Source organism: Manacus candei, unplaced genomic scaffold (assembly GCF_025592945.1).
Source record: "Manacus candei isolate 608988 ecotype Guabito, Panama unplaced genomic scaffold, ASM2559294v1 h1tg000074l, whole genome shotgun sequence".
Taxonomy (NCBI): Eukaryota; Metazoa; Chordata; class Aves; order Passeriformes; family Pipridae; genus Manacus; species Manacus candei.
The window spans coordinates 394,173-416,888 of NW_026138122.1; the positions used below are offsets into that span (position 1 = coordinate 394,173).

Consider the following 22,716-nt stretch of genomic DNA (forward strand, 5'->3'; position numbering starts at 1 on the left):
CGCCCGCCCCGGAAACAGCGCGGCCGCGGGCGGGGAAGGAGCGCGCTGCTCTGGGCCCGCGAGAGGCGTCCTGGTCCTTTGCTTCCTGCTGCTTCTCGCCGCTTCCCGGGGCTTCTCGCCGCTTCTCACTGCTTCTCGCCGCTTCCCAGTGCTTCTCGACGCTTCCCGACGCTTCCCGAGGCTTCTCGCCGCTTTCCAGCGCTCCCTCCGGCCGCTCTTCCCCGCCATGTCGCGGCGGCGGCACAGCGACGACAGCGATGGTGAGTCCCCCGCTCCCCCAGCCCTCATCCCCCCGGGCGGCGAGGGCGGCCGGGAGGGTGGATGGGGCGGGAATGGAGGAGCGGGGGGGTTTCTCCGGCGTCGGTAACGCTGTGCTCGGTGTGTTCTTGGAGCAGGGCAGCCCCACAAGAGGCGAAGGACCTCCGAGCCTTCCGAGATCGAGGAGAGGCTCGAGTCGCTCATCTGCAGGGTGGGAGAGAAGGTAGGCGAGCTCGGGAGAGTTAAAGCCTTATTCCCCTTTCCCCCCTCCCCTTCGGTGCCCCATGTGGTAGCGGTTCGTCTGTAGTAGCCCCCCTACGCCCCCCCCCCCCCCCGACCCCCTCCTCCCCCCAGAAATAAAAGCCACGTGTGTTGTGAGATACGTTAAAAGTTGTCGGGTTTTGAAAAGTCACATGGCAGGCAAGTGCTTAAATTGTAGCGCGGTGTTTCCCGAGCAGGGATACACAGCCAGCCAATAGTTTGTTACCTGTGTGCCTGCGGGTGTTGGTGGTCCCACTCCACCAAGGATGTGGAGGAATAAACTCGGTCTACCTGTGGCACAAGTTTCCAGTCCTGACAGAATTTGAGGCTAGTGGAAGAGGGGGTCACTGGAGTTCCTGGGGGGGGGAGGTTGGTGAGGTGCAGCTCTTCTGAGGAGTAGCTACTCCTTCTCTGAAGCATGGGAGAGCACTTTATCACTGCTTGTTGCCCTAAAAAAAGAGGTGACATCTCGTCAGGCTGGTTTGTATTGCCTGGTTGATGAAACTTTTTTTTTTTTAATATTTTAATTTTAGAGTAATTCATCTTTGGAGAGCAACTTGGAGGGCCTAGCTGGTGTTTTGGAAGCTGATCTGCCGAATTACAAAAGCAAGATACTAAGAATACTGTGCACTGTGTACGTATGGGGGAGGTCTGGGAATATGGGAAGTGTTTTCTTTGTGCATAAGTTTAAGTATTTAGGGTAGTTTGAATGCCAAGAGTGGCTTTACTTCCTTGCTGCTGTCACAGCATGGAGTTTGTCTTACTACAAATGAAAGAAATAGAGGAATAAGCTAGTTACGTAGTAGGCGTAATTCAAGTAAAATATGACTTTACATTACTCTGACTTGAAATGTGTACAAGGCTCAAAGCAGATAGAAGAAACTTCAGAACTGCTCTTCAGTAGCTGTGGGAGCACAGCAATGCTGGGCAGTTTCCTGTATCCAGATGAAGTGCTTATGACCACCAAAGCTGTTGACTGCCAACACTTATTTAGTCTTACTATCTGTGATGTTTTCTCACTGCTTTCTCCTCTTCTCTGGCAATGATTCACTCATGTCTTTGTAAGGCCAAACATGAGGAGCAGAAAGTAGCCTCTCTGCTGCCTGACAGCTCTCCTTACTCTCCCTTGCAAAGTGCAGGAGCAGAGGTGGCTATGTCAGGGTTACTGAGTGGTGTCTGAGGGCAGGGTTGTGCAGTGTCTAAGGTAGGAGGTAAGACAAGTACAAAAGAAGGGTGTAGGGGAGACTGTAGCCTACACTAAAGTATCTGGTTTTGCAGGTATTTAAAATCTATTTTTGTAGCAATATTTGTTAATAAAAGGCAAATAGGGCCTTTTTTTTTCTTTAACCTGTAGCAATAAGACACTTCTGAAAGTACAGGGTTAGCTTTCATGCATACGAAAATGGCTGAGGAAAATTAATTCTTTATGGTAGGGCCTGGCTTTCCCTGTGTTGTATAATAAAATTCTTTCTAAATTGTGAACCTAAAACAACTTCTTACGTCCTTGCATAAACTCCATCACATATATTATTTGGCCAACCCTCTGGAATACTCGGCAATTAGATAAAAATAAAAAGCAAATACCATAAATGTACTTGAAAATGGCACGTGCCTTTTTAAGGGGCTGCGGTTAAAACAAAAAAGATGATCTGTAAGATACTAACTGTGGGATAAAACTGTAAGATCGTGCTAGCAATCTTTTCTTAATTCCTCATGAAATAAGAGAAGGAGGTTCTAAGATGCAATGCAGTCGGCACGTGATGAATAAACAACTAACACAGTGTTTCTTTTTCTGTGTCAGTGCACGTCTGTTACCAGAAAAGCTTACTGTTTACACCACACTGGTTGGCTTGCTGAATGCCAGGAACTACAATTTTGGGGGAGAATTTGTGGAAGCCATGATTCGTCAGCTTAAAGAATGTCTGAAAGTAAATATGTATAACGAAGCCGTGCATTTGGTAAGTGGAGTTTTGTCTGTTTGTTTTACATTTCTCCTCATCCTTTTCCTCTTCTCCTTTACCTTTTCGTTCCAGAAGAGCTGGGCCTTGCAGTGTATGTTACAGTCTCTTTTGCCATCAACGTGCAGTGCACTGTAAATACTCCCAAGAGGAAGTTTGTGTTAATTTAGAAGTATTTCCTTCCTCAAGGGAGAGCAAATCATATTACAGTTGCAAAATTTACTTCCAACTGTATATTTTTCCGGTGAAAAATTAAATTTGTGGTAAAGAGGTGCTTCTCTCCACCTGTTCTTCAGTCAAATGTAAAAGATGAATGAAAGTCATTGTGCTTCTGTTGTGTTCAGAGGTATACAATGGTCTTGTGGCTCTCTTGGAAAAAAACTGAAAAGAAAATGAACAATTTGGTTCTTAAAAGCTGTTTTTGATGGCTGTTTTCATTCTGCTTATGAGAGATGAAGATCAAACAAGCAGTTTTAAGTGCTACCTGTCTTTGAAACCATTGGCTCCATTCTTGCTGCTTACAGATTTTGTCTGCTAAAAGATATTAGAACTTCAGCAGCATTTGATTTAGAAGCCCACTGGTGGGCAAGTTCCCAGCTTCTTCTGAACCTCACTGGTGAAAATAAAGATTCCAGTCAAGAGACTGCTGTTCAACTGTGGGACACTTTTCTAATAAGACCTAATTGGTGGAATTTCTGTTATTTTAGTGATCTGATACGGTATAGAGTAGATAGAAGTGCAAGAGTTTTCTTCTGTAATATCAGGTTGCATGTCTTAGAATGCATACTGGTGTTCCCCATCACTCCTTAGTCAGGAATATTATCCTTGTAGTATTGTGGCAGTGGAGCAGATTACAGACATTATAGTGAGCAATATATTAGTCAGCACTTATGATACTTGTTTTCTAGCTTTGAAAGGTGGGTCTGTACAGTGTGCAGTGTTTCGGTCTTGGCGGTACTCAGTGGGTATTATACTCTTATTGGTGGGCTTTTTTAATCATTTCAGTAAAGTTCATTTGTTCTTGTGCAGCCAGTTTAAAAAGTATTCATTTAAAACGATTTTTTTCTCTTTTTTTAGGTTCGTTTTTTGTCTGATCTTGTGAATTGTCACGTAATAGCTGCACCTTCCATGGTAGCTATGTTCGAGAACTTTGTGAGTGTGACACAGGAGGAGGATGTACCCCAGGTAAGCAAAAGATCTGTGGGCTCTCTAGGGCTGTTTTCACAGTTCGTCTGTATCGTGTCTCCTGTACTAATGCTTAGAACAGGAAGTTTTTAGAGACAGCAAACTGAATTCCTGAGCGTTAGTAAAAGGAGCCCATGGCAATTGGGAAATACATCATACAGTAAGAAAGTATGGTCCTTTCCAGTGAAGTGGCTGAAGTGAATTTATTTTACCTTACTTTGGCGGTTGGCTTTTCTGCTGTACTGATAATCTGCAGAAGGACTTTGAAAGTGATACCATTTCTCAGGTCTGCTTGTCACAGCTCAAGCGAAAAATTAGACGTTTCAATCTGCAGCTGCTGGTCTTTACGTCCCCCCGAAACAACGTGCCGATGTTTCAGATTTAAATGTATGCGCGTACAAAATCTGTTGGAGCTCACTTGTGTACTTAGATTTTGGTATGTTACCTTCCTGTAGGTGCGATGTGACTGGTATATGTTTGCATTTCTGTCATCCTTGCCTTGGGTTGGAAAGGAGTTATATGAGAAAAAGGACGCTGAAATGGATCGTCTCTTGTCTCAGACAGAAAGTTATTTGAAGTAAGTTGTAACCCATTAGAAACGCTCTTACTGGTATCTGTTTAAATATTTAGGTAAGTAAGAATTAATAGCTTTGATTATTGCTCACTTAAAAGTATTCTAAAGCCTTAGGTTTGAACTGTCTGGGAGGGAGGGGAAGCCCTGAAAATACGTGAGGTGGAGAGATTTTTGAATTTGAAAAGTTTTATTGTCGTGTCTAATTCTAGAGTATGTTATAGGTCTTGTTCTGCTCGTGCTGGAGCAGCTGGAGTTGTAAGTGTGGTGTGAACACTGATCAATTGCTGCATTAGTGCTAACCAGTGTCACTGCGTTCTGTCTGGGTGCTCCAGGTTAATGCTGTTGTCAAGATGTACTGATAGTTTAAGTAATCAGAAACCTGTTTTTTATATACTGTGGACTTCATCAGCTGAAAAGAACAAGTAGTAGTACACTCATGAGAAAAACAAATTTGCTGCCCTAAACCAGTCCATTAAAAGTCAGGTTTTCTTTCCTGTTTAAACAGACGCCGCCAGAAGATTCATGTACCCATGCTGCAGGTGTGGACAGCTGATAAACCACATCCACAAGAAGAGGTGATTGGACTTTACATGCTTTCTTTCAGAAAGTCTGAAAAATAATCTTGTACTAAGGTGTTCTTTTACCACAAAATTAAAAAGCACTTCTAAAAGTACGAATTGTCTGCTGTTTGACATTAATTCCAATAAGTTGTGTGGGGGGAATTCTTTTCCAAGTATTGGTTCAGAATATGAGGTTGTATGGAGTAAGAAGTGTTTTGTTGTCTGCTGACAGGCCCCTGAAGAAATGTTATGAAGTGAGGAATGGCTGTAGATTGTAGTGGGGTTTTTTTGGAACTGCAGGTTGCAGGACACGTGAAAAGACTTTCTGTGTAAAACAGAACGTAATTTCTTACTTACCCCTAAATGTTTTCCATTTGTAGTGACTTTGCTTTCTCAACCTTAGGAATGCTAAATAAATATGTAGAAACTGTGTGCAGCAGTTACCATGCCATCTTTCACAATCAAGCTGAAAATATGGAGAGGAGAGGTGGCATCTGGCTAGCTTAGGGTGGGATTTGCCTTTTTGAATATTGTTGAGGGTTGTTCTTTCCCCTAACTTTCAGGACAAATGTTGGGTATCTAAATTGATTTTCTGGGATATTTTGGAGCATGGCCCTCTTACACTGTATTTACTGTTCCAATTAAATCACAACCTTAACAATTATCTCATTAATCATAATTTGGAGGGATGGGCTTTCTGATTATGATTAATTTGTCCACATGAGTATTTTGCCTGCCCAGTATCTGAATTTTCTTGTTTAGTTCAGTAGAGAGATTAGCTGGCTGCATTTGAGACCACGTGTTGCCCATACTTGCAGACATGACTGTGCACTTCAAGTGCTAGTTGTTACCAGTTTTGTAATGTTCACATTTCGTAGTATGATGGTTTCAGTAAATGCAAAGGACTTCCATGTAGAAGTTATAATTTTAAACTTGCATTCAGTAAGGCCACAGGCCTCCAGAGTCCCTGGAGTAAGTAAACAAAGCAAGACTATTTATTGTCAGTTGCACAGATGTCTGTGCCATCTCTGTGAGAATGCTGGGACTCAAAATTGTGTTGAAAACCGTGGCAAAGGTATTTAATATTTGATAATATTGTATATGTATTGAATATGCGGTAGCTGATAGTTTTGATTGCTCTGGGATCAGCATGGCAGTCCTACAGAATGTCTTTCTCATTTTAATGATGATATGTCTGTTTTAATACCACCAAAGAGCAATGACTGACATGATGTTCACTGCTGTAGCTCCACTGGGACTCCCGAGCTGCCTGCTGGTGTTTAAAAAACTGCCAGCAGTTAAATTTTACTGAACACAACATTGCGTGAAACCAGGAGCAGCTCTAGTATTTAGAGTTCTTAAATTATTTGTTAGTTTACTGAAGCAGCAGTTTAAGAAACTGGTTTTTTTTTCAGAATGGAGTATGGAATTTAAGGAATACACTTCGGATAGCTCAGGGAACTGCCATTTTTGTTGCAAGATTCGGCGCATCTGATGTTTCTCACTCTTTTCCTTCAGTATTTAGACTGCCTCTGGTCTCAGATTCAGAAGCTGAAGAAAGACCGTTGGCAGGAGCGACACATTCTGAGGCCCTACTTGGCTTTTGACAGCGTTCTTTGTGAAGCTCTGCAACACAATCTTCCTCCGTTCACCCCTCCACCTCATACTGAAGATTCAGTATACCCGATGCCAAGGGTTATTTTTAGGATGTTTGACTACACAGATGACCCTGAGGTATGTGACTGCTATGGGAGATGGCAAGTGGATTTCACTGTAAGATTGCTGGGCTGGTTGATATTGGTCGAAATGTGATATCCCCTCTCCCAGGATAGTGAGTGGTGTTTTGCTTTGGTATTTCTGCAGAAATGATCGAAGTTACCAAGTTACTGTAAAAGCCAAGTTTGTGGGGAGGACAATTTAGATGTTGTGGTGCTTAGAATGACAATATTGACTGAATTCTCTAATGTCTCTAGTAAAACTACATTCACAGGGTTAGACTTTGCTTCCAAAAGGTTGGTGACTGTAGTCTTTTTCCAGGCTGGGTATTTGTTGCAACGTTTATCGTCTGTTAAAATTTGTTGATGCATATTGTGGAACAAAGGAGTGCAGGAAAAGAATATGTACTGTCTTCCCCAAATGCTTTTATACCTCCATTTCCTTTAAGTCTGCTGCCTTTTACCTTCGTTTGTTGGCCTTTGTTTTTTGCAGTGAACAAGAAAGAATACACATGAATATGTATTTTTCTACTCTATGGCTTTATTTCTTAATCGTGTTCTAGCTCAACTGTGATTTTTCTTTCTGGTCTGCATGGTGGTGGCTTGCCCAATGACTCCACAAAGCAAAGGAAGAAGCAGATGCTCTATGAACTTAGAATGATGTTCTCTAGTTTTATTCCTCTTTCTTCTTGTAATGAGTCCTAGTATTCATTTTGTTTTAAACATGAGTCTGACGTTTGTGTTGAACTGTGTGACATCACCTTTTCAGTCCTGAAGGATAAAGGACAGCTGAGACCCCACTGAGTTTATGTGGAAGTTGGACCACTTTTTTTCACCTTTAAATGTATCTAAGGTACCTTGCTACCTGTTGTACCACTGCATTAGCAGTGATCTTCATGAGTCTTCATTCTTTCTTACTAGGGTCCTGTCATGCCTGGCAGCCACTCCGTTGAACGATTTGTAATAGAAGAGAACCTGCACTGCATCATCAAATCGCACTGGAAGGAGAGAAAGACTTGGTAGGAGGAGCTCAGCACTTTTTAAGGGGCCCTGGCACTTTTTGAATGCTACCATGGCTTTGGTGCCAGCAGGGATGCTTAGAGTCCTGCACTGGTTAGGCAAGAGCGATAACAGAGTCTGTACGATCCAGGGGGACAGTGGCTTCTGAGAAGGGAATCCCTTGATAATATGGAATGTGCTGCAAAAAGTGTGCAGACACACCTTATTCTTCACAGGAGCACTATGGAGAGTGTGATTGTGTTGTGCTTCCCAGAGTATTGAGGGGACTGATTTGTTGGGTGGGGCAGTGAGCCTTGAGCTTGTTCATCTGCAGCTGACAGTGCTTTGGTGTTTATGGAACAGCTCTGTGTTGGGCTTCCTGTGGGAATTACATGGCAGAGATAATTGAGCTCTGGGGAGCCATTACTGGGCCAGTAGATTTCGTTACTTTCAATTCAGGATGCAGTCAGGGCACTTTCCTTCATTTCTGCCTGGGCAATGTTTGATGTAGGTAATTGATAACCAAGGTGGTTTGCCACAGGTGTCAGACTTCTGTACGAAAACTACCAAACTCTATATAGTACTCAAAAAAATCAGCAGAAATGTTGGATTTGGTGATGGCATGTGATAAAGTTTTTTGGTTGCAGCTGTTTGGTTCAGCAGAAACTAGAAATTCAGTGTTGTTGCAGTTACTGGGATAGTCTTTGTTAATTATCAAGAGACAATAAAAGACTAGGACTACCAGAGAGGTTAGTTGTTTGCTTTGCACTAATGATAGGTGGTAACGGCCTGATTAAAAGATGAAGCATTTGAAACATGAGAGTTTCTTACATAACCCATTAGCTTAATTGTGCTTTCAAGTCATTCTGAACATCTAATTGTTTGGGTAGTTTTTCTTTCCATTTTTCATGTGTTTATGCCAGAATTGCATATCACAGTGACTTTTTTAAGCAAAGCAGTGTAACCACTACATAAAGTACAATTCTTACAGATCATAGGTTAGGCAATGCTGCAGTGTTCTGGTGCTGTTTCTTTTTTTAAATGCTCTATGGTTTAATGAACAGGCTTTAGAAGCATTACTGATGTGTTTGGTGCTGTTTTTGTGGGAGCTCTTGCCTAGAATTAAGCATTATCTGTAATTATGTTACTTGATCTTTACATGACATTTGCTATGTTATGTTTGAATGTGTCTGTGGTTTTGCAGTGCTGCACAGCTGTTGAGCTATCCAGGAAATAACAAGATCCCGTTGAACTACCACATCGTAGAGGTATGGATTTTATGGATCACCTCTTTGTAGCTCCATTATTTCATGAGTAACATCTCCCAGTTAGTTCTGTTATAGATCCATTAAATTACAGGTTGATTCAGAACGTAACAGTTAGGCAGAAGTAAATTTAACCTGGAACTAGTTGTCAGTACCTTCCCATTTTCTAACCTAACAAAGTTGTCCCTACGCTTTTGTCACATCTGTCTTAACAGTATGTCCAGATTATGCTGACACAGAAGGGTTCTCCAGCATCTTACAGTCTCTTGCTGCTTTCAAGTCCTTCCTTAGAATAAACAAGTTCTAGTCAATGTGCTTTCATGTGCTGTTTTTGGAGTCTATAAATGGAGGTTGATTTCTTAAACAAGATTTTTCTGAAGCTTACTTCTTTAAACTTTATTTGAAGAGGAAACTGATCAACTATAATGAATCAAAGATTCCCAATTCTTTTGATGTTATTTAAATGTAGCTGAGAATGGAATGCAAAGTAAACAGAAACCTAGAGGTGGATGTTGTACAGAGATGGTTTTATTGTAGCCCTCAAGGGGTTGACATGCTGTTATTAGAGGCAAACTTTAAAATAAAAGCACAGATACTGATGGCAGGATTATTTTCAGTTGTCTTGGAAGGACCTTCCACCAAGAAGTATTGAGCATATATTTTTGTTGTATGAAATGCTGATTGTAATTTGCAGTTTAAAGTTGTGACTTTATTTATATAAGGTTTTGCATAGGAGAAAAGAGGACATGATGGAAAAGATAGAGATGTAATTTTAATGCAAATAGTCTTTCATATTAAATGCTTAGGCTTCCTTTCATATATTTGATATTGATATTTACTATTGAACAGGATCAGTTTATTTGTGTGTTTCTCAGATCATGTGGTATCACTGCAATAGGTCACATTATAACTATTTCCATTTCTACAGTTATGTGCTATATCTGTTAGGCATAATAGGTGTATAATGCTGGTGTTGTATTAGTATGAAATGGTAAGGGCAGTTAGAGTGGACTTTATTAGTACAGTGTAGGGTTACCACTACCTTTTATATGGTTCTGTTTTCCTGGAACATGCATTTGACAGAACAATATGGGTCTTTTGGGATAGATAATTGTTTAAGATTGATGGCCACTATTGTGAAGCTGAGAGTTGTGCAGCCCATGTTTGACTGTGCTCTGATTCTGTGTTTTCCCCTCCTACAGGTAATATTTGCAGAATTGTTTCAACTTCCATCTCCACCACACATTGAAGTCATGTACACAACGCTCCTGATTGAACTGTGCAAGCTTCAGCCTGGCTCTTTACCACAAGTTGTATCCTTTCTGTGCTGCTGAAGAGCATTTATGAAACGCAGCCTTTATTTTGTTTGTTCTGTAGCTGATGGGATATCAGTAAGTACTGGCTGTATTAGTATTTTGCAGCAGCTGCATGAAACTTTGCCTGTAACATGAGCATGAGAGAATAACACAACCCACTTAGCAGAGATCTAGATTTACCAAGTGGGCAAGACTCTTCAGCATTCTCTGCACTGTTCTTGTACTTCCTCTAACCTTCCCAAGAAATGCTGTCTTGGTAAGGGGATAAAATACAATACTTCTGTTTGTCACTGCAGCCTCTTTAGGTTTGGACAGCTTGTGGCATGGTCATAGACACATTAAAGCCTGAGAAGGAAAGAAAGTGACAGACTTGATATTTTGTTCTAACAACTGTGTGAGTGCTCCTTGTCGTTTTTTAGCAGTAAGTGTAGCAGGTGATTTAAAAGAACTTGCCTGAGTTCCCACTCGGTACTCACACTGGAGCATTCAAAAGGTCAATAATCATCTGTGAGCTCAGAAAGGGTGGCTAAATGCTGAGAAATGAGGCATGGCTTCCAGCTGACTCTGACCATCCCATTATATCACCTTAGGTCATTGGTTTAGATAAAGCTATAGACTGAGAATGGAGGACAGTCAAAAGATGTCTGTCCACTGGTAATTTCATGCCAAAATTTTCGTTCTACTTCATGATACCACCCACTGTTTGAAAATCACATAATCTCAAAGAGTAGCCAAGTCTCTTCCTAGAATTGGGTATATGTCTGTGCATGAAGTTTTTTATGTTAATAGGGACACTGTAAGAAGGATAAAGGCCTTGTGGGGTAGAGCCAGTGTAGTCATACTTTCTCAAGCCTTTCATGATGATTAAAGATTTGAGTGTGTATAAGCAGGAGCCTGTGAAGCCAAACTGTGGGTGAGATTACAGAAGTACTCCATAAGGATGTTGCTGTCTGTTCATGTCAGTGCAGTTTTGCTTGTTGCATGATGTGAATTCTGTCTTTCTGTGGAGGAAGCCAACAGTCTTGTTGCAGTGATGGAAGAAAAATAGGCTGGGATTAAAGGGTGGAATTTGGAGTAGACTTAGGGAGCTTTCAGTGCAAAAGGTTGATGACATTCTATTAAAAACCTTAAAGGAATAACATCTGACTTATCTAGTGCTTTTCTGTAAACCTTAACAAGAAACTTTAAGCTTGCACAAGCCACGGAAATGCTCTACATGCGCTTGGATACGATGAATACAACGTGTGTGGACAGGTAAGTATGTTTTGGAGATAATGGAAAACATTCCTCAATGTCCAGTGTAGAGGAAAAATGAAGAGGCTGTGGAAAGAGTAGTCAGAAACCCTTGTTAGAACCGCTCGATGCTATTCAAAATGCTTTGTGGGCTCTAGCTTAGAACAGTCTAAAGAAAAGGTGGAGGATTGGCAGCTTGCCTCCTCTCACGAGGAATGCTCCCCTGGGGGTCTGTCTGTCAACACAGGACAGTGCAGATGGGTGACAGCTTTTCTGTGTCCAGAGCTGTCCACAGTTATGTAGTACTGTTACCTGGTACAGTGCCTGCTCCACAGTGGTCTGGGGGGCACTTTGGAAGTGGAGTTAATGGGGTATGTGCCACCCAAAGGAGGAGAATGGTGGTGATTTTGCCTTTTCAGTGACATCTCCATTGTGTAGGAAGGCAGTTATTGACTAATGAAAAATGTGAAAGTTTCATATTCACAGTAAGTTTACATTTTAATTGTTAGTTTAATACGTCATCTCTTTATATGAAATGACAAGCTGTCTATTTTCCCATAAAAGCTTCTTTCTGAATTTCGAAACTCAGTCTTTTGTATCTGTCAACATAAATGCCTGTTTAATGCTGTAACAGCTTAAAGAGTTTAGGCTTACCTTTCAAAAGTTGAATGCATTTATAAGGAAAGCTCAAGTGAAAGTTTTCTTGCACTTCTGACATTTAATGGACCTTTCTTTTTCTTTTAATAAAGGTTTATTAACTGGTTTTCTCACCACTTGAGCAACTTTCAGTTCCGTTGGAGCTGGGAAGATTGGTAAGTTTCTCTCCTTTTAATTCAAACCTGATATTGCAGAGGGTAGTGAGCTGTCTGTGCACACCTGCAGTTACAAAAAGACATGCTTTACCATGGGCATGGAAAGAATTAGAGTGTGGGCTATATCCCTGGAAAGTATTCAGCATTCACAGAAATGGAGAGATCCGACCATTAGTTATACTAAAAGCTGATAAGGGGGATATAGGAGTGAGAGAGAACAAAATGTTCTGAAAGTGTATGTTATTCAGCATCTTCCAATGGGTGAATTCCGTATAGGAGCTGTGAAAGTATTGTGCTGCAAAATAAATGCAATTTTTCTGTGGTGCTCTTCCATTTCCCTAAAAGCTCTGGTAGCAAATTAAGCCTTTGTGGGAGTGAAATGACTAGTAAGTTTTTCTCCTTTTGATTGAAACCTGACATTGCAAAACCCTTAAAATTTCAAACTTATCCAGGAAGAATAAGGGCATAGTGGCCCTGTTAATTGTTTTCCTCTAGCTCTTCAGAGATTGTTCTTAATCTGTTCGCCAGCACTCAGCAGAAGATTATCTTGATAATCTCTTTAGTCCCTAGTGAACATGTGACAAATCTCAAGCCAGTATAAGTATTCCTTAAAGAGGGAAGCAGAAATGTCATTTCTTAAATGTATCCTGCACTTTCAGTCAGTTGTTAGCAAATTTTTCAAAATGACTCCCTGATTTCCTTTTTAACGTTTGTGCTGACTCTGTGTCCTGTGTTCATTCTGCAGTTTTTCTCCGTGTCCTACCCCAAACCTTTCATTATATATAACCTTTGTCCTTGAGACCTTGTAGTCTATTTCCCACCTGCCAAATGCTAGGGCCTGGAGTTCCATCTGAGCTTGCCCTGCCATCCATTCTTACCATGCCATGTTTTGAACTTGCATCTCTAGCAGGAGCTCCCTGGACTCAATCAGTGTCTAACCCCAGGTTCCCTAAGCTTTCCGTTCCAGGCACCCATGTAACAAGGGAGATCAGCTTGAGGTTAAGTCCTCCCTGCAGTAGCTTCCACAGCCTGCTAGTGTGCATGCTTTCTGTAGGTGATCTGCCCAAGAATCCATGTGGAGTGGGGTGCAGCCCTTCTTCTGATGCTGTTTTGTGGCTTTTCTTACCTTTCTTGTATTGTCCTTATGTGGAGTTAAGTGTTTGATGGCTGTCCTGTTATTACATCCATGTTAACTGACCAGGCAGCAGTCTTCAAAGATCTGTCTTTTACAGATCTTGCACATGACTGTATTTGGGGCTTTTCTTTATCTGAATGCATTTGAAATCAACCAGAAGTTCAAAAATTCCAATGAGGGAGGAAGAGACCATGAAATCACACAAGGTTGCTTTCCTAAAGAAAGGAAAAGCCAGCTAACCATAGACACAAATTGTTTTTAATCTGGTAGGGGAAGGGAAGTTACTTGAAAATGTATCACAGAGAGATGAGATTGCCAGTAAGGAAGTAGTGATTAACTTACTTCAATGGCTTAAAATTGCCTGCACTCTCAAATGTCAAATGCTCCAGTTGTCTTTAGACTGTGACTGTTTTGTACCTATTAGACCAAGCCAAAAAGAGACTAAAGCGCAAATTCTTTTGCTGAAAGCCTTTGCATTCTGTTCTTTGATAGGTCAGACTGTCTTACTCAGGACCTTGAAAAACCCAAACCCAAATTTGTGAGAGAGGTTTTGGAAAAGTGCATGCGGTAAGTAAGATCTTTTGATGGTTGCATTCAAGGCAAAGTTTCATCTGGATACTGTAAGAGTCCTTTTAACTTGACTTTGGTCTTAAGGCATCTGTTCTTACAATTCATTTTCAGTTAAGAGCTGAATCTGGTTTTTGTGTGATTTTTTTGTCTTGGTTTACCTGCTGTAGGACACTAGAGAGAGGGAGGAACGGGCAATGCAGATAGATGGTAGTGAGCTGTTTATGCACACCTGTAGTTACAAAAAGACATGCTTCACCATAGGCATGGAAAGAAATAAGAGTTTAGGCTATATTCTTGGGAAGTACTCAGTATTCACAGAAAGAGAGGGAACTGACCATTAAATATACCAAAAACTGAGAATCTAGTCTTGGTTCTTCTAGGTGTTCTCTGATGTTCATTTCCCTTAAACAAACAAACAGCCATCCAAACAAACAAAATCTCCAAACCCAACAACAAGACTACGTAATCAGTGTCTGGACTTAAAGTTGTTGAGATAGGAGGGTATAAGAGAGAGAAAGAGCAAAATGTTCTGAAAGCGTTTGTTACTCTTGAAACTACTCATGTAGTTTGTTACTACATGAAAACAATCTGGTTTGGGGTGAATTCTGTATAGGAAACGTGAAAGTAGTGTGCTGCAAAATGAATGCAATTTTTCTGTGGTGCTCTTCCATTTCACTAAAAACTCTGGTAGCAAATTAAGCCTTTGTGGGAGTGAAATGAAGCTGGAAAGTAAAATGAAGACATCCAGTTTAATATTTTTTCTGCTTTGAGTTCCAACATCTTGCTAGTTTTCTGCAGTGCATTGTAGGCTTTTGCATAAAACTTCTTACCAGGCAGCCTTTTCACAAGGCAAATTAATTGTGTGAGGATGAAACTCAAGCATCATGCGGTTCAAATGGAAGGCATCTACTAGTAAGTTTGGTTTACTTAGCTCATACTGTCTAGCAGAAACTATCATTCTGTTGTGTAAACATCCTGATTCTTGTTCTGTGGAAGTTAAGTACAGGAAAATGATTATACAGCAGTCACATTAAAATTAGCCGTGGTATTATTCTCATTTTAATTCTAATGCTATGAAACTTGTTGTTTGCAGGCTCTCCTACCATCAGCGAATAATAGACATCGTTCCTGCAAGTTTTTCTGTCCTCAGTCCTGCTAATCCAGTGTGCATTTACAAATATGGAGATGAAAGCAATAGTAAGTATTAAAGTTACTACTGGTCAAGTTGAAGTGTTTCAGGGCAAGGGAGCACACTAGATTGACTGTAATGTCAGTTGTATTCATAATGAGCTGAAATAAATGTGCATGATTTTCATATGGGTGAATATGCTTCACATGGGCAATTGAGATATATTAAGCCTTGATCACTGTAATGAAATCCTCTCTGCTACTTATGAAGAAAAGAAAATCCAGGCACGTGAAGTTACTATTGCTGAGGTGGTTGTGTTATTATGCAGTATTATTTACCAGAAGTCTAAAATTGGACAATTCATCCATTTTCCCTGTTTGGCCACTATACTATGCCAAAGGCAGCATATGAAGTGATAACGAGAGTTTATTTTTTTTAACTTCATGAAGCAGTAGAGTATTTTACCAGTAAATTTGATTTAGTGAAGCATACAGAGGGAGCAGACAGCATAAAGATTGAGAGATGCTTTATTATTCCTTTTATTACTTGGTGTAAATACAAACCTAAACATAAAAGTGTCATCATCACAGGTGCAGTGAGGAAAAACAAGGAAGTATTGCATTTCTAGAAAAGTGGTGGAAACTGAAGTAGAGCTTTAGTCAGGAAAGTGGTTACCTGACCTCAGCACAAAGTTTTGAATTTAATGTGAAGACCAGAAAATTGTTGAGCAATTTTATAGAATATTGCTGTGGACAATGGTATTGGAAACAGCTAGTTTTAGGTGTAGCTGGGAAGTACACTGGTTTCTCTGAGAGGCAAACTGATGTTAAAAATGCTCACTTTCTTGCCTTGACATATTTTTGACCTCTTTGTTTTTGTTCAGGATCCCTTCCTGGATATACTGTGGCACTCTGTTTGACAATTGCCATTAAAAATAAGGCAAGCAATGATGAAATCTTCAGCATTTTAAAAGATGTGCCTAATCCAAACCAGGATGACGATGATGGTAAGATATATTCTGTTAGGCTCTGGCAAGCTGTAATTTATCCTGTGGCAGATTGATCTGCCATGCTTTGGAGCTGAGTGTGGTGGTTAATAGAACTGTATGCTTTTCCTTCTAGTAGTTGGTTTCAATTTATCAGTGAATAGAGATAATACACCATTGTTAGTTTTTTTTGTAAACATCTTACATGGTGAGTCAGGCCCGTTTTTTCTAACCTAACAGAAGTAACCTGGTGCTTCGGGTGTGTTTTCTTGCGAGTACTGACAGAATGAAAGAATTTAACATTCCCTTTTTCCTTCAGCAGCAGAGGGCAGTTCATGCTGTCATCCTCACCCCTGAAGTTCAGTACTTCTGCCCTGAGAGCATCCCTCCCCTCAGTGCAGTCCCACAGCAGATAAGACAACCAGCCTGTCACTGTCACCTTCCATAGATTAAAAACTCACAATGAGACTCCACTCACATTCTCCTTAGCTTTGCAGCCACGGGCAGCACTGATTCCCAAAGGCTACATGTTTTATGGAATGGGGAGTGTGAGAGAATTAGAAGTGATCTAAACAATGGGGACTACTTCATTGTTTCTTTAATATTTGCATGTGTTCTGTCATGCGGGCAGAGAGCAGCAACCATCTGGTGGAGTTTTTTTGCCCTGGGATCCACTGTCATGTTTCCTGATTGGCTTTGGGCATTACCCAATAATTAGTGCTCTCCCTTCTACCTATCTTCAGCTGCAAGGTAGCTAGAGGTACAGGAGAGGACTTAACACCATTCATCCTAGTACCCACATTTGCTATACATGCTTGCTGGACCTTTCCATATCCCGAATGGTCAGCCTCTCTATGTTAGATGTCCTTGCTTTCTTCTCTCCTTGTCCATGCCTCCTTCTTTATGGCCTTCCAGGCCTTCATCTTGGTGCACAACTGCAGTTTCCTGTGCTGACTTTCTCTGCTGTAGTCCATCAGTACTGCTATATGTTGGTAGGGTGGCTGTGTCTCTGATAGCTTCTTCACTGACCTGGAATTCTTTCTGCATGGGCTCCCATTTCTCCATGGTGAAATGGGAGCCTGAAAACCTGCACATTTTGGAAGACTCTTTACTAGCTCCCTGCTCAGCCCTCCAAAACCCTGTTGTTGGAACTCTTTTGTGAAATGAGCTAAAACCATAAGTTACCTCTACAGGGTTTTTTTGTAGCTTACATGCTGCTCTACTTGAAGTACTTATTACTTTCAACTTTAAATAACTTGCAGGTGAAGGATTTTCCTTCAACCCTCTGAAAATAGAAGTCTTTGTTCAGACGCTGCTCCATCTAGCTGCCAAGTCTTTCAGCCACTCCTTCAGTGCCCTGGCAAAGTAAGTGTGATGTGCATTATTTTGGGGCTTACGGAACAGTTTAATTCTGACAGTGACATGCATGATAAAAGAAATGGACTGCAAGCTTTAGCAGTGTTTTAGGTGCTCCACAATGCAATATGATTAGGAGAGCTAATGACACTGCTTACTGAAGTAATGGTAGTGTAAATCCTAGATTATATATATATATGAATGGAATTAGCAGAAATGTATACATTACAGCCGTGTGATGTAAGTCAAACAAATGAGACAGGTTTGGAAAATTACTTCATTTTAGAATTACTTATTTGCTGACTACGGTGAGGAACAAGGGATTCTTCTTACATTTGAATGACTGGGTGGCTGCATCACAATATCTTGGACTGTGAATATGATTTGAGGACAGTTACTTACGTATAAAAGCAAAGAAAAAGAAAACGTGAAACTTCAAAACAGTGTGCTGTAAACTTCTGTCTACCAAAGCAAAGTAAAATCCATCCTAAAATACTTTAGAGTTCACCCCTTAGAGATATGCTGGAACTTGTAAAGAATTTACTGCACCATTTTTAGCAAAATAAGATAAAATAACATTTTTAATCCTGTGTGTTTCGGAGTTGCTTTCAAGTCTTTTGTTGCCTGAAAGGTAGTCTCATGCATCTTAATGAGGTATTTTTCTTTCTGTCCCTAAATATGTATAAAGCTGTTCCAAAAACATGCTCCTGGGAGCTCTGCAGAGGCAATGTTGATAGGAAGCTGCAGGTAGTAACCTGCAGTCAGGAGTGCAGGAGGCAGGGTGACACGAATACTTAGACCCATGGTATTTTCACTGCTGCACACGCATCAGTGGCAGCCATGAGATCAAAAAAGAGCCTCTTACTCTTTACAGTTTCATTACAATAAGCCTGGCTGTGAGTGCTCTCTAGCAGTCAGCGTAACTGCTAAAATAGAGGCTTTTAGCTGCATTTCCTTCAAAAAGAGGCACTTAAGATAAGTGTCTAAAGTTATGAAAACACAAGTCAAGAGGAAGGGCTCAAAAGGCAGCAAATTTTGCTTCAGCTGTGTATAGATAAGCACATGAAGCATGAAAAGTGCCTCTTGCTTTTAAGAGCATGAGAAACATAGCCCAGCTTCAGGAAGAAGATTCACCACTAAGGTGTAAGTTAGTTTTAGGGGGTGCCATGTCTTTGCAGTCTGTTTGACTAAGGATGGTTATGTTTTCCTGGGAACAGTTGTCCAAGAAATGCAGCAGATAGTCACAAAATTTTATTTTGGCCAATCTAAACCACTTGCCTTATATCTGCTGCTCTTCTGACCTGATCCCAGCCTCTCCACTAATAGACTACTTATGTCTATTAAAAGGTTTCATGAAGTCTTCAAAACACTTGCTGAAAGTGATGAGGGGAAACTCCACGTGCTGAGAGTTGTATATGAGGTTTGGAAGAATCATCCACAGGTAAGAGGCTGGAATGTCAAGTTTCAACTCAGAGAGGTTGTATGTAAATAAAAAAAAATACAATTTGCTTTATATCCTCTAACTTGTGTATTGTCATTTTAAGGAAATTTCAGGTTGTATTTAATGTTGTTACTGGTGCCTAAAATGAAGGCTGAACATAAAATACATCCCATCAGTGATGCTGCTTCTTCCTCAATAGTTCACTGTGAGAGGGCAAAGGCCTCATTATGGCTCAGATTCATACAATGCTGTTTGTTGTACAAGAGAATAACTTCTGCCAAAATCATGTTTTTGTTCAAAATTGGAAAACAGCGTAGATAAGTAAATTGAAATAAGATGTAGGTCTCATATCAAAAGCAGGCCGCATTCCTAGAGATGTGGAAACCTAGAGTTTTTTAGAGCTGTGTTGGTTTTTTTTTTCATCAAGTGCTAGTGAAAGCCATCCACTTATTACACTAAGCTCATGCTGGAGTCCCTGTTGTGTGTGGGCAGGGTGAGTAGAGCTGCAGTAGTGGCTGTTTCAGAACAGATCAGTCTGACAGTGCTGTGATTATGTTCATTCTTGAGCCAGTGGAAATAACACCCTAAAAGACCTGCAAAAAAATGCCTCAGTTGTATAAACTGTTCTGTTTCTTCACAGCAGTTGCTTTTTCCCTCAGCTGTCATTTTTCTATAAATAGAAATAAATAGGGAACTCAGGCTGAATTTGCCTGCATTAATTATTTCATGTCTTCGTTACTGGTGTGTTTGTGTTCCACTTCAGTGCTGGAAAGTGGACAGTACCTCGCAGCTGCACAGGCCAGACTTTAAGAAGCCAGGCCACTGAGAACCAGGGATAATCCTTGCATCTGCTACTAGATATGTGGTCCATTCCCTAGTGAAAAAAAACTAGCACCTAGAAGATACCTATGCAAGCTGTTACCTCTCTTAAAAACATCAAAAAGGAGGATTTTTTTTTTCATATATTTAAGTTACTACCCAGTTTAGTGACCTTGAAAATGTGACATTTACAGTCTGACCTACTTTTTACTGCCATTTAACTGGATCAGAAGAAATTTCATTACTGCAATCTAATATCTGTATCCACTTCCTCTTCGTTCCTTTGTATTGTGGCATGACCAAACTGAGATGGAGGTTTCAAACCCAGACTAAATAGTCATGTTAGACTTTTATGAATAAAACAAGATCACTTTAAAAAATGTCAAATATAAAAGTAAGGAAGGTCTGCTGTTCTACTTGACCGTGGAAGTTAAATTTTCTTCTCTCGCACTCCAGTGTTTTGCTTCTGATCTAGCACTTGCCTTTTTTTTTCATTCCTGAGTCCACAACCTCAGGAAGGAGGTTGTCACACAGAAGGAATGGTGCCTTGACAGCAGGCAGAGTCTGTTTTTAGGCTGCTCACCCCACTCCCGTGTCTATGGGAACGTCCTTTGAATTGGTTCAGACAACCACCAGTACTCACAAGGCATGTAGCACTGATGACTGATCTGTGCTGCAGGTAGTGATTTAACAACAGGAGTCAGTAGTCCCTGGATTTATAAGCAAGGTTGTGGTGGTAACTTCATGAAGAGAAGCTTTGACATTAAATGTTTTCTCAAAATCCTAGATGTGTGTTTTTTGGAAGATCAGGCTAAGTAATCAGAAATTCTTCCTGGCAATGCAGAAAGACAAATAGAGCATAGGATGCTATCCTGGGACTTGAAAGTTGAGTGCTGAGTCCTCCATATGATTCATTCAGTTATTTTAATTTTCCTTCCTTAAAAGGAACTTTGTTACACTTCCTTATTTGACAACGGGTGGTTGTAAGGATAAATACAGTGCAGGCTGCAGTTCTTAGATATTGTGGCATTCAATCACATGAGTAATTAAGATGAGCCCTTTTTACTGAACAGCTTGCAACTTCTGTAGTCAGTAACTCTCCTCTGCAGTTGCTTGCTGCATTCCTTGCAACTCCCCCAGAATCATGGCAGTGCCTGTGGCAAGTAAGCCCTTCCACTGATACACGGCACTGGCTCCACCCTGAAATTAATAGGCTCCTCAGAGGAAAGCTCTAGTGTCAGGTTTGAAGGCCGTCACAGTTCAAGAGTAGTGGGCTAACAGTAGCTCCTTCATTATGGTGATCTGATAGGTACATGTGCTCTGGTTTGAGTACTTTGATGCCAAATGCGAAGACTTGTGTCTCTAAGTCCTCAGTTCTGACTCTGATTCTTGTATTTTTTGCTTTTGTATGGGAGTATGTATGTTAACAAAGAGTGCTCACTTTCAAAAGTAGGTTAATGTTGTTAACAAGGTAACAATGCTTTATGTAATTGATATGGGTCCCCTCATTTGAAATGTTTTAGGCTAGACTACCCAGCTTCCTAAAGTATTTGAAATTACCACTAATACCACTGATGTAGAGTTGCATCAAAGCATCTCTAGTTTTGTCTGAGGCTGGAATATTTTCACAGACTGTGTGTGTATCGTCTTTCACAAAATATAGATGATTGCTGTGCTTGTGGACAAGATGATTCGGACACAAATTGTCGACTGTGCTGCAGTAGCAAACTGGATCTTTTCTTCAGAGCTTGCACATGATTTTACCAGGTAACAAGAATTTGTTTGGGGTTGTTATTTGTCTCTAACTTGCTATTTGATGTCACCAGTACATTGTTTAATCTATGAAAACTCAGTAGTGGAAGAAGGTGCAATTAAGCTTTTGCTCTTTCTACAAAATACATACTTTAACTGTTAAGCTTTTTTGCATACAAGTGTGCTTTTCTATATGCCGAGTGTTTGTTCACTCCGGTAGATGTCTTAAGTGATACTAAGTTTAAGTTCTCCCAGTTACAGTTTTCTGTAAGAAGCTGTGTTTAGTTTTCCGTCTTGGGGTGGTGTGTAGTATAGTGTTTTGAGCCTTGTGTCTTTCCTAGGTTTTATATCTGGGAGATCTTACATTCCACAATTCGTAAGATGAATAAGCATGTCCTGAAGATTCACAAAGAACTGGAGGAGACTAAGGCAAGATTGGCCAGGCAGCACAAAAGAGTGAGTAATTTGTTTGTAAATCTTAATAATTTTAAACTCAGATATGCAAACCTGCATGCAGACAGGCAGACACACAGTTGGTTCTGGGGAGGACCAAATAAATGTGGTTCTTCAGGAAGCCTGTCTGCAGACATGTGTTCATCTCCAGCACTGAGATATCAAAAATCAGTGCATATCCTCAGTCCACCTTTCTAACAGTAGCTGTAACATAAGAATTTAGTTAAAATCTTTCAAGGGAGTTCATATGTATTTGCTCTGTTCAAGTTCTCTCTCATAAGTTTCTTTTCCGATATGAGCATGTTGTCCACTTGCCTTCTAATCTGCATTCCAATTACCTTATTAGATAACAATAAGAACAGTTACAAATTATTTGTGGTAAGTTCTGTTTAAAGAGTGCTCTTGTGGCTTCCATGCAGAAGTGCACAGAAACAGCTATTTGCAACTGAGAATTGGCTGTTACTGTTCTTCTGGTGGATGCTGCTGGATTCTGACACTGGCATGTCACTTCCTTTTTCCAACTTATTTTTCTGAATACAGTTGCATGATCTTGCATTACTATATAGAGCAAACTGATGAGGAAGCAGCTGCTGTTGTGTTCTGTTGTCCCAAAAGGGGCAGTAAAGTGGGGTGAGTGAGTGTCTTCTATGGCAGCTGGAAGAGATGGGTCCCAAGGAAGCATGGCTGAATGCAGAACTTAGTCGTGACAAAATTAAGTCAGTTCATAAATATGCTGACTTGCAGAAAGCAAGAGAGAACTTCTGTGTTTCCTTGAGGTCTGCAGGTGTGATTACCTGCATAAAACCCTTAGCTAGCTCCAAAATTTTGAGTGAGGTTAATGTCAAAATGTGACAGAGGCTGGCTGATGTTTTTTTAACAGACCTGCTCAAGTCAGTCATTTGTCCAGAAGCTTCTGTTCAGAGATTGCTAATAACTCACA

The 22,716-nt window shown here is 40.7% G+C and overlaps 1 protein-coding gene across 1 annotated transcript in view; it reads left to right on the forward strand.

Moving 5' to 3' along the window:
* Positions 1–2: 2 nt before the first annotated feature.
* Positions 3–22,716, forward strand: part of NCBP1 (nuclear cap binding protein subunit 1) — a 29,581-nt gene continuing 6,867 nt past the window's right edge. Inside the window, exons 1-20 of the mRNA XM_051809019.1 lie at positions 3–260; positions 396–481; positions 1,053–1,153; positions 2,321–2,477; positions 3,555–3,662; positions 4,118–4,239; positions 4,742–4,811; positions 6,315–6,530; positions 7,433–7,530; positions 8,715–8,778; positions 9,978–10,088; positions 11,281–11,345; positions 12,074–12,136; positions 13,764–13,838; positions 14,935–15,038; positions 15,854–15,976; positions 17,218–17,320; positions 18,659–18,752; positions 21,235–21,338; positions 21,665–21,779. Coding sequence (XP_051664979.1) covers positions 227–260; positions 396–481; positions 1,053–1,153; positions 2,321–2,477; positions 3,555–3,662; positions 4,118–4,239; positions 4,742–4,811; positions 6,315–6,530; positions 7,433–7,530; positions 8,715–8,778; positions 9,978–10,088; positions 11,281–11,345; positions 12,074–12,136; positions 13,764–13,838; positions 14,935–15,038; positions 15,854–15,976; positions 17,218–17,320; positions 18,659–18,752; positions 21,235–21,338; positions 21,665–21,779 — 2,013 coding nt within the window. The 5' untranslated portion in view covers positions 3–226. The remainder of the gene's footprint in view (positions 261–395; positions 482–1,052; positions 1,154–2,320; positions 2,478–3,554; positions 3,663–4,117; positions 4,240–4,741; positions 4,812–6,314; positions 6,531–7,432; positions 7,531–8,714; positions 8,779–9,977; positions 10,089–11,280; positions 11,346–12,073; positions 12,137–13,763; positions 13,839–14,934; positions 15,039–15,853; positions 15,977–17,217; positions 17,321–18,658; positions 18,753–21,234; positions 21,339–21,664; positions 21,780–22,716) is intronic.